Raw genomic sequence first — 15635 nt, forward strand, 5'->3', positions numbered from 1 at the left:
CAATTATTTTGTTAGTCTTTCAAGTACTACAGAACTGCTGTTTTGCTAAGTGCATAAGAAGAGCTACATGACTCATGATGATAATACAGGAGGCTGATAAGCCAGATTACATTTGCATAGTTCATGCAGTCTCCATGCCTTTTCCCGTTAGTTCTTCAAATAACGTTGGTAAAACTGCTAGAGATAATCCCTGCCCTTAAAGATCCAAGAGATGCAGGTTGTAGGCCAGGGATTAGTTTTGCAGGATGCCAAGCTTGTGATATAAAACTAATTTCTAAATTAGAGTAGCTGATAAAACCTTAGCGCTCTTAATGGAAAATTCAATTTGATTGTAATTTAATCCTATCAAATAGCCTCTTTTCTGTGTAGTAAACCCTTGAAATGCACAATTTTGAGTTGCACTTAACTTGCATTAATATGAGTTAAGTGCAACTCAAAATCCTGTTCCCCTGGCCCTGGTTGAAGCCCCCTGGTCCTGCTTATGTCCAGCTCCGGCTCACCACCCCCAGGTGTGGCTCCGCTTCCAGTGCAAATTCCTGCCAGCTCACCACCTGGGGATGGCTCTGGCTGAACCCCTGCTTTGTGCACAGCTCTGGTTCAACCCCCCGTGGCCCAGCTAACCACCCGAACGTGGCTCCGGCTCACCACTCCCACACATAGCGCTAGCTCAACTCCACCCTGCCCCCCACCCCCTGCAGCCATAACCCACCCCAGGCTTAACTTCCCTACACCCTGCTCCGGTTCAAGCCCACTGCCAGGCTTAACCCTCCCCAACTGCCCCCCTCAAACCCAGGACTTTCAAAAGGAGGTCCAGGTGCTCTTGTTGCTTCCCTGGCTGCAGAACATGTTATGCATTGGGGAAAAAAAGCTGACCCAGGACTTACGCAAAATTCGAGTTATGCGAGGATGCGTGGGAACACAACCCTTGTGTAAATGGAAGCACTACTGTATTTGCAAGGGTTCTTTGAATCTCATGAAATATGGTCTAATTTTTAATGAACTGGTGAAGAGTATGTAATGGAATGTTTTCCCTTCCAGATGTAGCAGAACCCAAACCTACAGGAAGGCTAGTTCTGCAGGAGGCTACAGATGCTGGCTCTAGTGTAGGCAGTTCAGCAAAATATTTGAGCACATACTTAATTTTAATTACAGTAGGTCTCAATATTCGCAAGGGTTCTGTGTTGAGAACCCTCACAAATGCTGAATATCGCAAATACAGTATCATAGCTGCTCCTGCCTGGAGCCTGGCTGCCGTGGCTCCTGCCCAAAGCCCTGGGGAAGCGACAGCTGCTGGCACTCCCTGCCTGAGGCCCTGGGGAAGTGGCGGCTGCCAGCGCTGCTGCCTGGAGCCCTGGGAAGCGGCAGCTGCCAGTGCTCCATGCTCTGGAGCCCCGGGGAAGTGTCGGCTCACAGCCAGTCATGAATAATTGAATTTGTGAACCTTAGGTTCACACATGTTGAGACCCTACTGTATAATGCTTAGTTCTTACACAACATTTTCCCTCAGTCAATCTCAAAGCAGTTACTCAGCACATCATTACCATGATCCCCATTTTACAGGTGAGAGGACTGAGGCATAGAACCATGAAGAGATGTGTTCAAGGTCACCTAGTAGCAGAGAGAGGTCTTGAAGGCTGTACTAGCATACCATCCACTTTGTGTCTTAAACGTATTCTTAAATCTTTTGCTGAATAGGGATTAATTTACAAGTGTGCTTATGTGTTGAATTGCGGTGTTAGGTCCCAATCCCACAAGTGTGTGGGTAGACTCCCATTGAAATCAGTGAGGTGTCATGTGGACAGGATGAGGTTTTATAGTATTTGCATGTCCATTTTGAGCCCATTGGATTGGGTTTTTATAGAAATTTAGCATTTTAATACATTATTCAAGTTGACTCTGTTGTCTTAACTTCTTGAGTGACTTCTGATTTTTGGACCTGTGATATGGAAAGAAGAAAAATAACCTAAGAAATAGAATCAGATAAGATAGTGACTAACTGTAAATGTCAGAATAATCACAAAAGAGAATTTTTCCCCCAAATACTAATGCTTTGGAAGCTGGATCACAATATGTGGGAATGAAGAGGCTTCATTTATAGAAAATGACATTCTTTAATTACTGCCACAGTTCTTGGGGCATTCAGAACTGAGAGTCGTCTCGTTACCCTCCTGCCTCCAGCAAGAAGAATTGTATCTGCTTAAATAGGTGTCAGCTCCCTGGACACCCCCCTGCCCCCTCGTCCAGCCTGTTAGTGACCCAAATAATCTCCTTTGGACTATGCAAACCCTTATTTTATCTTGCAGGTTAACAAGAGATGCCCCCCAATGCTGGAACACTTTTGAAGCTTTTTCTTTGTAACGTGTCAGCCCCTTATCTGCTCTACACTCACGGACATACCAAGTCTGGTGCAACTCAAGGGAAGCAGTGCACTCACCAGCTTTTATGATTCAACTCAGGATCAGCTCCTTGTTTAATATCAGAGCATTGAGATACATCTATAGAATGACAGAAATGTAGAGCTTGAAAGGATATATCAGTAGGTCATATATTACAATTGCCTGACAGGCATAAGTCTAATGGGTTCTTAAATGTCTCCAATGATGGAGATTCTACAGACTTCCAGGTAATTTGTCCTAGTGCTCAACTGTCCTGACAGTTTTTCCTAATGTCTAACCTAAATCTGTCATGTTGCAGTTTAAGCCTACTATTGTTTGTTGTTCCCTCAGTGATTAAGGATAACAATGTCACCCTCCTCTGATAACTATGTTCTGTGTGATTGAAGACTGTTCACACGTCGACCTTCATTCTTCTCTTCTGCAAACTAAACAAACTCTTCTTTCAATCTTTCTTTGTAAATCATATTTTCTAAACTTTTAACTATATTATAGGTGCCATCCTCTGGACTTTCCAATTTTTCCATGCCTCTACCAAAGTTTGGTGCCCAGGACTGCGCATGGCACTTGAGTTGAGGCCTTATTGATTGCTCAGTAGATCGGAAGGATTACTTCTCATGTCTTGCTTGCAAACTCCTGCTAATACATCCCAGAATGAGGTTGTTTTTTCCAACAGTATTGCTTCACAGTTTGTGATCCACTAAAACCCCCACTTCCTTCTCTGAAATGCTTCTTTCTAGTGCTTCTTTTTCTCATTTTGTGTATATGAAATTGATTATTCTTTCCTAAGATGTAATGAAAACAATAGTAAGTTATTTTTAAATCAAAGATTTGAGATAGTAAATAAGGATAGTGGAAACAAAAGGTTAAATATAAAACAAAACTATAATGTGCTCTATAGAAACTAAACAAGCTAACCTCATAGCTAAAGAAATTGTCTCTCCCCCAAAGTCTTTCTATAGCATTTCCAACCAAGACTGGTTGAGATCCTGAACTTCCCATTTATTACTTACGTTCAGGATAGGAGGTGTCTGTCATCTTTGCCTTCTGCTTTTACAATGGTACTCAGAGACTGCTCAGAGACTCTGTGGGATTCTGTTTTCCTGTGTGCTGCTGCCACATTGATTTTACATCTCTCTGTTGACTTCGTAAATGATGTCCATTGTGTTAGTTTACAAAGCTTAAATTACATCTCAATGGAGGTAGGTGAATAAATATTTGTTTGGAAAACCTGTTTTTCATTGCTGCCTTAATACAAACTTTAAAACATATTTTCAGTATATAAACATAGTTCCTTACAGAGTATGTGTACTTACCTTTCACAATTATGTTAATAACCAGTGTGACTCCAGCTTTCATTTAAGATTTCGCTTGATGTTCTTTGGTGGACTTGCATATACAGACCCTAAACAAGACAGTTCAATAAAATGCATTGCCTGTTGGCATTAAGAAGTTCCTGTGTCACAGTTGCATAAAAGAGTCTGTTTCTCAAAGAGAATAAAAAATATCTGTATCAGGAGCTCTCCAAAGTCAGACTGTAGAGCACTGGTGTTCAGCGGAGTGTTATCTTGTAGTCTGCAGAAGACTGGCTTGTGGAGAGGCCTGTTTTCCTTGTTTCCAGGTGTTAAAGAATTAAACTTTAGAGATGGTTGAAATCTCTTCTTTTTGCGGAAAATGTTAACAATAAAGGAAAGAAAGCTGCCACATTTTCTATTCAAAATTTTTGTTTTCCCCCCCACAGCAATTTAAAAACCAAAATATTCATTTTCAAAACCCTGCTGCCTCATGAGAGTTGTGTAGTTCACATGTCTCAAGTGCCCATTCTCATCTGTTGGCTGGACTTCCTGATAAGACACTATCCCCCTTGTTGGCCCTTTTTTAACGCCTCTCCTAGGCTGTGTCTACACTAGCTCCCAACTTCGAAGGGAGCATGGTAAGTAGGGTGTGGGGAGATCATTAAGCTAATTCTCCCCCATGGCAACAAACTTCGAAGTGTCGGCTTGCGTGTAGCCACAGCTCACCTGCTGGTACTTCAAAGTGCCTGGGACACTTCAAAGTCCCTTTACTCCTCAGAAGGAAAGGAGTAAAGGGACTTTGAAGTAGTCCGGGCACTTCGAAGTACCCGCGGCTACACACAAGCTGGCACTTAGAACTTTAATATTTTGAAGTTGCCACTGGAGAGAATTAGCTTAAGTGCTCCATATGCACTGCAGCACATCATTAATAATCTCCCGACACCCTACTTACCATGCTCCCTTCGAAGTTGGGAGCTAGTGTAGAACACAGCCCTAGTGAGGCAAGATTTTTTTTCATGGGAATCTATGGCCATGATGCATTATACTATAAGAAGTGTAGCCAAGTTGGAAAGTCTGCTCCATGGGTCTGTGAGTCAAGTGAACTCCAACTGCCAGAAATCACCATGGCAGCATTTCCAAAGCAAAATCCTTCAGGTTTTGGATGAAATATTTTGATTTGGGGGTGCTTCATTTTTCAATGAGAAATCATTTTTATCAGAAGAAAATGGACACTTTTTTTGGAGATAATTTTTGTTTAATCAGACACTGAATTTTCAACCAAAAACTGTGGATTTTTCCCACCTACACTCCTAAAATTACTGTCTCGTCTTTGCAATATGTTTTTTTTAAATAAACCATTGTTGACATGCTAGAGAGATCACAGCTGGGAGATGGGTCCATGCAATCACAAAGGAGAAGGAGGCTGCTGAATGCAACAAGCTCTTCATTAAACTGGGCCCTGTACCGTGCAAAAGATTGAGAAGCCCCTGATCTGTACTGTTGATTTCAGTCTGCATGGTTACAGACACTCCGGTGGCATAAGGAGTGAAGTGAATGTGGCTTTCTGGCAGGTTGTTATTTTTAAAATTTCAGTTGTATGGCCTCTGGTTATGTGATGCCACAGGGCTAGTGTCAAGAAATGAATCCGTGGTAGCAGCAGCCTGGGCAGGTATTGTGTGTCTACTCCCACAGCCCCATGGGTGTAATGTGCATACACACCAAAATGGACAGCCCAGTTTAGAAGTGCTGAATATCATTCACTGACTTGGAAGAAATGGTGCTAAAGTTTTGCAAAACTAGACTAGTATGATGATTCTGATTTTAGCAGTGCTCGTGAGCGTGCTTCTGGTGAGCATGCTCTTAATTTGGAAAAGCTGGTTGGGTGGAACTGTGGAAATAGTGACATAACTGAGCATCTGTCAATGGATTCCAACTGTGCTGTTTCCTGTACTCCTAGAACAATGAGGAAAGCGAGGGGGCATTGAAATAAACTTTGTGTGACAGCGTAAGGAGAGGAAGCCTGAAACAATACCTAGGACACCATCGAGAATAGAGCTACCACTTCCCACGGTGTTCGGGGCAAAATGCACTGGATGGGGTATCTAATGCTTTCTTCAAAAGTTGACCAGCAGCTGCATTATCTTAGGCTGTGAGCTTATCGTATGTTAGAACTAAGTCGTGTTAGGCCATTCAATTCTTAGAAGGAAGACTTCAAAGGAAAAGCTAGGATGGTGCAGGAAAGGAAGTTGATGATATAATAGGAAGCACTCTTCCTTTTGATTAGTGAACTCACTGTCCTTCTGAGGCCCTTAACTGCTGCAGGTGTTATCTTTTGACAGAGGTGTGAAACCAAGGACCAGATCAGTAAGTGGTTATGAAGAGTGTCTGGTGTCTTAATCTGATTCCAAGTGATGCAATTTTAGTTTGAAGATTTCTTTTGATAAAAAGTCCACTTCCTCTCCTCATGTTGGATGGAGTTGCTGTGTGTACTTAAACACCTGCCACTTCCCATATTCATTGGCACCATTTGTAAAGCTTTTGGGGATTAGTGAAGATGAAAGGGGCTGAACTAAATGTAAAAGTGAGTTGATTAGTGTTAGATATTTTCTGACTGGGGGAGGCACAGCATGGGGAAGGCTGCTCCAGCCCAGCTAGGCTGGAGTGGCCCACCTGTTGTGGGCAGGGTTGCTCTGTCAAGGCTGAAGCGCTCGCACCCATGGCATTCTGGGACTGGGGCTGCTCTGGCCAGGCTGGAGCTCTCCCACCTGCAGCCTGCCAGTGCTACTGTGACCGCACTGGAGCCCCCCACCCACGGCAGCGCTGCAGGCAGGGAAGCTCCAGCTGGGCTGCAGCAGCTTGTGTCCCTGGCACACCGCAGGCAGGGTTGGGGCAGGGGATGTGGTGGCTGGGAAGGCTGCCCCTGCTCAGCTGGATTGAAGCAACCTCCCCAGCCACAATCCCTTTTATTGGTTAATTGGCTAAATGATTAGTTAAACGGTAGACTAACCTGTCAACCAATTAAATGGGCGTTTACGTCTCTAGAAGAAACAAAATCCTAATGGAAAATATGTGCCTGGGAAGTTGGGAAGCGGGAGGGGAGGACAGGAAAAGAAGAAATTTATAATATTATTGCCACGTAAATAATGAAATGAGTTGGAAAACAAAGTAAGTCTTATAATGGTTTATTTACCATGAAACAAAGACCACTCATAATTAATATTGAAAGGGGGAAATGTGACCAGTGTAGTCTCTTAGAGGTGATCTTCTTATGCTCTCAGGGTTGAATTTTATGTTGCTGTAGGCCCAGGAGTTAGTTGTGGGATATTTGCTTTTCCAGAGCAGTGTTAGAAATCACACAATAGGCTGCACTCACATCAAGAAAAAAACACATTCACGCGCAATCCACAGTGCCATTTGCATGCACTCAGACATGCACAATCAGCACTCATGTTCATGGATGGGTATTCACACAAGTTAAGATGGACATACCGTGGTACACACCATTACTTACATGGTACAGATATGCTGGAGTGATATTTACCGACATCATATACAGTCTTCCCCTGCCTTACGAGGGTAATTCGTTCCTGAAAAACCCCTCTTGGGGTGAATTCTTGTAAGTCAAAAACATAATTACCGTTAATTTCAATGGGAAAAAATTTTATGCATTCCTGAGCCCCAAAATTTACACCCATTTATGTTAAAACGCCACCAAATCCCATTGAAATGAACAAAATTGCTTCAACAGTTAACATTAGTTATCATAACACAACCTAAGAAGATATTTTCCCTTCATTAATTACTCTGTAATATGGCTGTTTGCCTGCTTTCAGGGAGCTGTCCCAGGTGTAGAGGTGGGGCTGCAAGGGGAACAGAAATTGAAGAGCACCTGGGAGGGGAGTGCAAAGCTGGCTAGCTGCCTGTGGCTGCAGAAGCGGGGCTGGTGCAAGGGTGCGGGCAGGGCAGAGCAGGGCACGGGGAGGCAGCCTGGCCTGAGCACAGCTTAGATTAAGCGGGAGGGGGCAGTGTCAGAGGCTGGCCGCTCAGGGAGCTAGGCAGACACAGGGGGCCCCTGGCTGGTGAGGGGCGATGCCTCGCTCATGCGGGGCTGTGTGGCAGAGAGGCCCCTCCAGCAGCATCTGAGGTGGCAGCGGCGGGCGAGCCAGGCGCTGAATGGGATGGAATGCCGCAGGCGGCGAGTGGCACCCGAGGCACAGCTGCACAGGGTGGGTGGTGGCAGCCCCCTAGCTGCCAGGGGGAACAAGCGGCAGTGGCAGGACCAGGATGGGCTGTGTGCCCAGCATCCACGTCTCGCAGAGCAGCGTGATCCACTGCTGGGACTCGGACAAGTCTACCTCCCCGCACCAGACCGCCACCCTCTTGCAGGGCGCCGGTTCCCCCCTGCATGTCCTCTTCATCAAGACCAACGCAGCCAACTCCATCCACTCAGTGCTCGTCTACCAGGCCAGGAGCGCAGGGAGCCCATGGCCGCCGGCCGGGCCGGGGCGTGCCGCTGCCGCAGCGCCAAGGCGGAGACCCAGAGCAGCCACAGCAGTGTCAAGGTAAAGGTGGGAGTGGGCCAAGGTGCCTGGGGTGGCAGCTGTGCGGATGGGCGCTGTCCCCTCCTCTCCCAGCTCCAGAGGTGGGCGCCCGCTGCGGCTGGCCAGGGGCTCCGGGAAACCACTGGCCGCTGCGGAGAGATGCGCTGGGCGGGCAGCAGCTGCGGGCAGCCATTGCCTGGAGCTGTGGCCCTTCTCCTGCTGCAGGGTGGCCACATCCTGCTGAGGTGTGCGAAATCCAAATCAGTCCTCATAAATGCGAAGAAATGCCTCATAAGCTGAAGTAGGGGTATTAAATGAAACTCCTCATAAAGTCGAATTCTTGTAACCCGAATGGGCGTATCTCGGGGTATGACTGTACAGTACACTCACTACTCCTTTCAACCCCAGCATTCAGAACACAGCTAGTACTGGGTCTTAATTTACAGTGTCTGATAGCCAGAAAGGCAGCTAGGACCCAGCATGGGATGCGAATATGGAAGAATGTCAGAAATCACACACATATGGATTTCTCACACACACACCCCGAGTATATATGTGTCACACACTTGGATTTCAGATGCCCCCCAAGTATATATTTGTCATACCTACAGATTTCACACACACATGCCCCCCGAGTACATATTTCTCTCTCTCTCTCTCACTCACACACACACACACACACACACACAGAGTATATATGTGGACACAAAATGGCTTCATATTAATTTAATTGAATCAGCATCACATCAGAGTCATTACTCATTTATGGCGATCATTCTTGATGTGTGATGTGCTTAGTGACAATTACATTTGTTCTTATTAAAACCATGTTTCAAGAACATTGCAAGGGTAGAAAACAAGGACAAAGGTTCAAACTTTGCTACTTTGGATAGACTGTTCTCCCCCTCCCCCCAAGAGTTTCATGAGTTCTTCAGACATTTAATTCTTCCTCATTAGGTCATTATTTCATTCCTGCACTGAAATTCTGAAGTTCCTTCTGTTTAACTAGTTCTGCAATGTGGGACTGGAAACATACCTAGACTTAACCCTTTTTCTTACTAATGTAAAGGTCCTCCAGGCATCGAAGTCCTCTGTCCTAAACCTACCTTAGGTACTTATACAGCCCCTACTACCACAGTGTGTAAGTACCTCACATAAATATGTAAAGTATTGAGTGGCACAAGATCTGGGGGTGGGGGTAAGGAAGTGTTGTTATCTCCCTTTTACAATTGGGGAACCGACATCCAGAGGAGCTGAGTGACTTGCCCAAGATCACACCAGTAATGTGTGGTGGAACAAGGTCTTTTAAGTGCTAAGTTTGTGTGCTAACCACTGGACCACTCTTTTCCTCTACACCATGCTCTGTCACGAGTACCAATATACATCCCAACTACAGACTGCTGCACTGCTCTCGCTATTACTGTCTCATGAGACACCTGGTGTCACCACGAAACCTGATATGCAGCAAATCACCGGAGCGTTCTCACTGATACCCCATGAGACCTAACTATTGACATTTCTATCAAATCCCCTGCCACACCTCACAAGCGGACCTTCCTGTTTGCATGAGATATTATCTCTCTCCTCTACATACTTCAAGAGGGGAACTCTTCCCTTTTTGGAATTTGCCCTTCCCTCCCCTTTTCTCCTTTCCCATCCCAAAGGCTGTACCTGATTTCCTATAGTCTGCTTGTTTTGTGCCTATTTGAATTCAGCCTGTTCTCTCCCCTTTTGACAGGGTGTTGCGCATGGGCTGGGGAGTGAATAGCATATTTCCATCAGACACTAGCACTGCCTTGCTTTGCACTGTGGAATGCTTTCCTCAATACAGCTTCTATCATATTCTTAAACATTTCTTCTTTAAATACAGTTCTAAAAACTTAAAATAGTTCTATACTGTACAAATAAATAGGAAACGTATCACAATTTCAACTATATCCAGCAGCACTTGGTAAGAAAATTACCTATTTAAAAGGGACAGAATATGTTTTGGGGCACATTCCTTGTTCTGAGTGCTGCATTGCCATCTAGTGGATATACTGTGCCCCTTCTCTGGCTGCTTCATTAGGAAATGGGTGGGTGTGAGATGCTACAATAGATCTCGCTCCCTTTACCTTGGCAAGAAGAATGCACAGGTTATTTACAATGGGGAGGAAAGACCAGGCAAGATGTCTTTTGCGCTTTCCCCTCTTCCTTCAGGAAGTGGCACCAGATGGGACCCAGGGAAATTTGGGCTGAGGCCTTTAATCCAGCATCTACCAGATTGTCCTTCCACTAAATTCAGCTCTGGAGTAATTTCTGTCATTTATCCTACAGGTTGGATCTCCATCATGACCTCTAAAGTTAGTTCAGTGCTGCAGGGAGATAAAAGCATAAGGTCCCTTTTAGGGACACTCTGAAATTGGAACCTTGTCACTTTTTCCCATCTGTGGATGGGTGCCACCAATGCTTATCAAGTAACAATGGTAACAAACATAGTGAATAATACAGCACCTGTAACCACACTTCTAGTCGTGGCATAAAGTGCTGTTTCAGCTGGAGTGTCGCTGGGGTTTGAGAATGATCCTAGCACCTGAGCTGGGGTTTCTAGTGTTGGAGGAAGGTTCTGCTCTGGACTCCAAGAGTTCACAGAGTTCGTCCATTGCCCTGGTGCAGGACTCGAGGTTTTCAGCCAGCTTCTGGATTTTTGCTGTTAGCACGGCTTGGCTCACCTTTGTGACCTCCCTCGTGTACTCTGGCACAAGGAAGTTGCGTGAACCATAGAACACCATGAAGCAGAGGGAATTGTACAGTGAGATGGAAGCGTTTTTCTCAGACTGGAGCAACATGGGGTCCATTGGGCCCTGTCCGCGATGGAGGAATTCTAGGCAGCTCAGGATTTCCTTCATCTGGTTCTGACAGTTCACAGCAATCTCCTGCACCCGTCTCAGTTCCCTGGAGTTAGAGAGCACTAAGGAGAGATCGGAAGTGACACTGACAGCTCCTCCGGCAGAAGCTACGCCCAGACCCACAGCAGAAGCCAGGAGAGATGCCCCTAAAGTGGCAGGGCTCAAGGACAGCCCTACGATGGCTGTGATTGCTCCCACTGCGCTCAGAGAACTGCCAGTGATATTTGCGATCAGGGATCGCCTGCGCAGCTTGCTGATGTGATGTGCAATCTGGCGAAGAGTCCTGATCTGCCCACGCAGTCTGCTTCTCTGATTCAGCAGTGACATTTGAAAGTGGCGAGTAGGATCAAGTGCTGGAGGAAAGGTTATACTGTTTCTCTCCATGGCCCTGTCAGGAAATAAAACCAAGGAGATGGATTTTCTCAAAACCAGTCACATACTCAGCTGGTCAGTCTTAGGAGTGTGTTTGAGGATCGGCTCAGGGCCCTGGCTGCTCTTTCAAGATAGGACAGGTACCAGGCAAATTAACTCCAGGTATCATACCTCACACCTAGGGTATGTCTGCACAGCAGCATTATTGCAGAATAAGCTATTCTGGAAGAGGGATTCTGGAATAACTTATTTCAAAATAACACTGCTACACAAAAAATGCATTTCAAAAGAGCACCTAGCTATTCTGAAATAGAGCATCTACACACAATAAAACCTAGTTTGAAAAAGAGCCATTGGATGCACTATGGCTTATTTTGAAATAGCTGCTATTCCCTGTCTGCACAGCCCCTATTTCAAAATAGGCGCCGTTTCTCATACAATGAAGTTTTCCAATTTTGATATAAGGTATCCACTATTTTGAAATTATTTCAAAATAGGTTGCGTTGTGTGGGCTCTCGCATAGATATTTTGAAATAGTGGGTGCTATTTTGAAATATCTTTGCTGTGTAGACTTGCCTGTAGAGGTCCTCCTGGTACAGCTTCATGCCAGAAGAAAGGCAGCCACTAGAATGCCAGAGGTTGAAAGATTTTTATGACAGGCATCCTAAGCCACCCCAACTCTAGACACAGACAACCAAATCAATTTATTAATGCTATTCTCAGCCATCGTTCTTTTCTGCTAAACCAGTACAGATGCCAAGCACTGAGCCAAATGTTTGCACAAAACTTAGTCTAGATCCTGAACATGTTATCAGTGATTAATGCATAACTGATATGATAACCTTAAGAAGTCAGTTCTGATAACCCCTTAATCACTTGTGCTACTGACTTTCTTGCTGAGAAAACAAATATTTTCTAAAAAAAAAAAAAAAGTCCTGCAGTTGCACGGACGCTACTTGTAAAATAATTTTAAATATAGCCCTCCTGCATTCCAGGATGCCCTGGAGGGGGGTCTCCCAATTTACATGGAGAACAGAATCACCCCCACCCCCAGTTTTTAGAAAACAAAAGTTCTTTGAGTAATTAATAAGAAATGGCAGAAACAGATCAGACATATTTCTGGATAGAATACACCTTCCTAATTAAGAATGCTGAAGGGACCCAGAGAAGTGATATCTCCAACTTACCTTTCGTTTCCAGACAGTCTCACCAAGGCAAATGTTATGCTGTTTCTGGATAAACCCAATTTATAGTTCCCACGAGCCAATTGCTGCAGTGGGAATGCTTTGCCTCATAGTGGGAGTTTGCCATTTCCTGTCCCCCTTGTTGAGAAGGATGTGACACACTGGAAAGTGACCTGGGGACAGTGCAGCACATATCGTATTCAGGAAATGATCCCTTCAAATGAACATTGTGTGTTCGTTTTTCCTGAAGTGCAGAAAAAAAGTCAGACTATTCTTGGCTCTGAATGAGAGCAGTCATCCTCCTATGGGAATCACTGCCCTTCCTCCCCTTTAAATAGCTAGTGACTTTATCTAGTTCTGCACTCAATGGGATGAGTGCTAGCCAGTCAGCTTGCTGGATAAGGGAACCCTCATATGTTTGTAATAAATAAACTATGCTTTTGCCCAATCAGTTTATTCACTAAGTATAGTGTACTTTTAAAAAGTGAACTCTGATGGAGATCATAGTCCCTGACTGGCTGGAGTATGCACATGACCTGTGGCCTAAACTAGGGAAAATGTCTTCAGTAGCAAGCAGTCATTATAGCTGCACCAGTGCTGACTCTGGAGTGTAGACAGGATCTTGCAGAAGGGGTTGTAGTGACTGAGGTAATAGAAGCTTTTATTCTTATTCCAGCTTTGTTCTGTTTACAGTCCTTACCTGTTGTGTTGCATTGAATCAAGGCTGTACGCTCCTCTAAGGAGGGATTTGTAGTTATATTTCCTTTTGTTATGTGCCTAGTGTAATTCTCATAACTTGTGACCAGAAAGAAGGGGTGCATTTGCTGGAAGAATGAATCATGACGAATTAGTCGCCCAGCTCTAGTCCTAGCACACCCTCTGGCCAGCCTTTAGACAAGGAACGTCCAGGGTGTGCCCAGAGCAGGGCATTTTCTAAGAGATGGCAGCTGGAGGTTGTGGCTGCTGGCAGGGAGACCAACTCTAAAGGCTAAGCAACCGCCAGCAGCAGTGCAGAAGTAAAGATGGCATGGTATGGTATAGTCACCCTTCTGCACTGTGGCTGATGGGACACTGCCTTCAGAGCTGAGTGCCCAATCAACAGCTACCAATATGTGGCCACCCAGCTCCAAAGGCAGCATAGAAGTAAGGGTAGTAATACTCTCCCCCCCTCCCCCCCGAAATAACCTAGCAACCCCTCCCCTCAACTCCCTTTTGAGTCAGGACCCCGCAGTTTGAGAAACACTGGTCTCCCCTGAAATCTGTATAGTACAGGGTAAAAGTACACACAAGACCAGATTTCACAGTCCATGATACATTTTTTTAATGGCTGTGAATTTGGTAGAGCTGCATGTAGAACAATGTGCTGTTAAGGACGTGTGCTGGAGGTACTGACGTGGATATCTATGATTAAATGAGCCATAACATGTTCATTTTGTAGAGCTGATCAGATTCGAGACCCCACACATGGAAAATTTCAACTTCCAAAATCTCAGAACTGGAAAAGAAGCAAGTTTTGATTGGCAAGCTTTGACCTTTCCTGTGCATTTGGTTCGCACCCTCTCGTTCACATGGTGAGGGGGGAACCATGAAGGACTATGTGCTCCACCTCAAATGCGTTGGGCTTGAGGAGCAAGAGGCCAGCCAGCAGCCAATGGGGGGCATTAGCTGTGGGGCCTAGTGTCCAGCTGATTTCACATCTTTCTATTGACTTTGTATGTAAATGATGTTCATTGTGTTTACTGAAGATATGCTACTTCAATCACACAAGGTATATGACTGAGGTCAACATAACTTGGGGTAACTTACAGCACTGTCTACACCTTGCTGTCTCAACTCCCTTACACTTCTTGGGGAGTACAGAATTTGAACATACGACATGCTCCCATTGATTTAGTGGGTCTGGTGAAGACTCACTGAATGGACGTTGCTGCATCAATTGTGCATTTGGCTATACACTGAATTCTTTAAATAAGTGAATTAACAATATACTTGGTACAGAAGACAATCTGTAAGCTTTTGTGTCAGGCTGTTAAGTGCAGTTACTGAGTGTGCCTCCCTTGGCGCTTTTGGAAGCATTATGACCAGGGCTTGATTTTCAGACATGCTGAGGACCCTCAGCAGTAATTGAAGTCAATGAGTACTGTGGTGCTCCACATGGCTGAAAATCAGACCCTTGACACCTCCTTTGTCAGCACTTGGATGCTACATATGCAAACAGCCATCTGTCCCTCTGCATCTCTGGCTCTTAAACCTCAAAAATGTACCTCTAAAATGACAACATTTATTTATTCAGTAAATAGCTAAGTGAATCCACAGTCCCTGAACGAGATCATTAGCAGTCCCTCAGATGGCTCTTACTGACCTATTTGGTTTACTTTTATTTAAAGGACAGCCAAAGGAAAGAACAAAAGTAGAAATTTAATATAGAGAATCAGGGCATTAAATTGCATTTGCAAAGCAGTCAGCTAGACATATTTCTCATTGCAAGCATAAACCTTATGTCAATTGGCTCTAAAGATAAATAATATCTAGCAGAGACAGTTGTGTGTAAATACAATTAATAGAAATGTATTGATTTACAATTAAGGTCCAGGCTGTAATGTCCTTGCATTGACTAGATTCTAGAGTCTTATACAGTGAATAGTTCCCTTGAGGTCAGTGGGGCTTCTTGTGGAGTACAGGACTAGTGTGAGGAAGGGTATCAGTCTGGCCCTGAATGATTTAAAGAAACTGAGGCCCATATCTAGGAAATTCTGGAAGCAGGTGTGTAATGTTAAATAAGCCACGTCTCCATGGAACTGCTCCCATCAGGTTGCAGCCACACTTTAGAATAATTCTTAATGGATACCTGGATGATTTCATGAAGGAAATAACCACCTTTAACATTCCTTGTATTTTGAAAGCACAGGTGAGGAACACCTGTCCCACAGTCAACATATGGACTGCAACTTGCCTGGATCTG

General features: G+C 44.8%; 1 protein-coding gene across 1 annotated transcript; it reads right to left on the reverse strand.

Moving 5' to 3' along the window:
• Positions 1-8940: 8940 nt before the first annotated feature.
• APOLD1 (apolipoprotein L domain containing 1) lies at positions 8941-12738 on the reverse strand. The gene is made up of 2 exons (XM_075010846.1): positions 12677-12738; positions 8941-11505 (listed from the first exon to the last, which is right to left on the reverse strand). The coding sequence occupies exon 2, from the start codon at positions 11499-11501 to the stop codon at positions 10761-10763; it is 741 nt and encodes a 246-aa protein (XP_074866947.1). The 5' UTR covers positions 11502-11505; positions 12677-12738; the 3' UTR covers positions 8941-10760.
• Positions 12739-15635: the final 2897 nt, after the last annotated feature.

Source organism: Carettochelys insculpta, chromosome 1 (genome assembly GCF_033958435.1).
Source record: "Carettochelys insculpta isolate YL-2023 chromosome 1, ASM3395843v1, whole genome shotgun sequence".
NCBI classification, from domain to species: Eukaryota; Metazoa; Chordata; order Testudines; family Carettochelyidae; genus Carettochelys; species Carettochelys insculpta.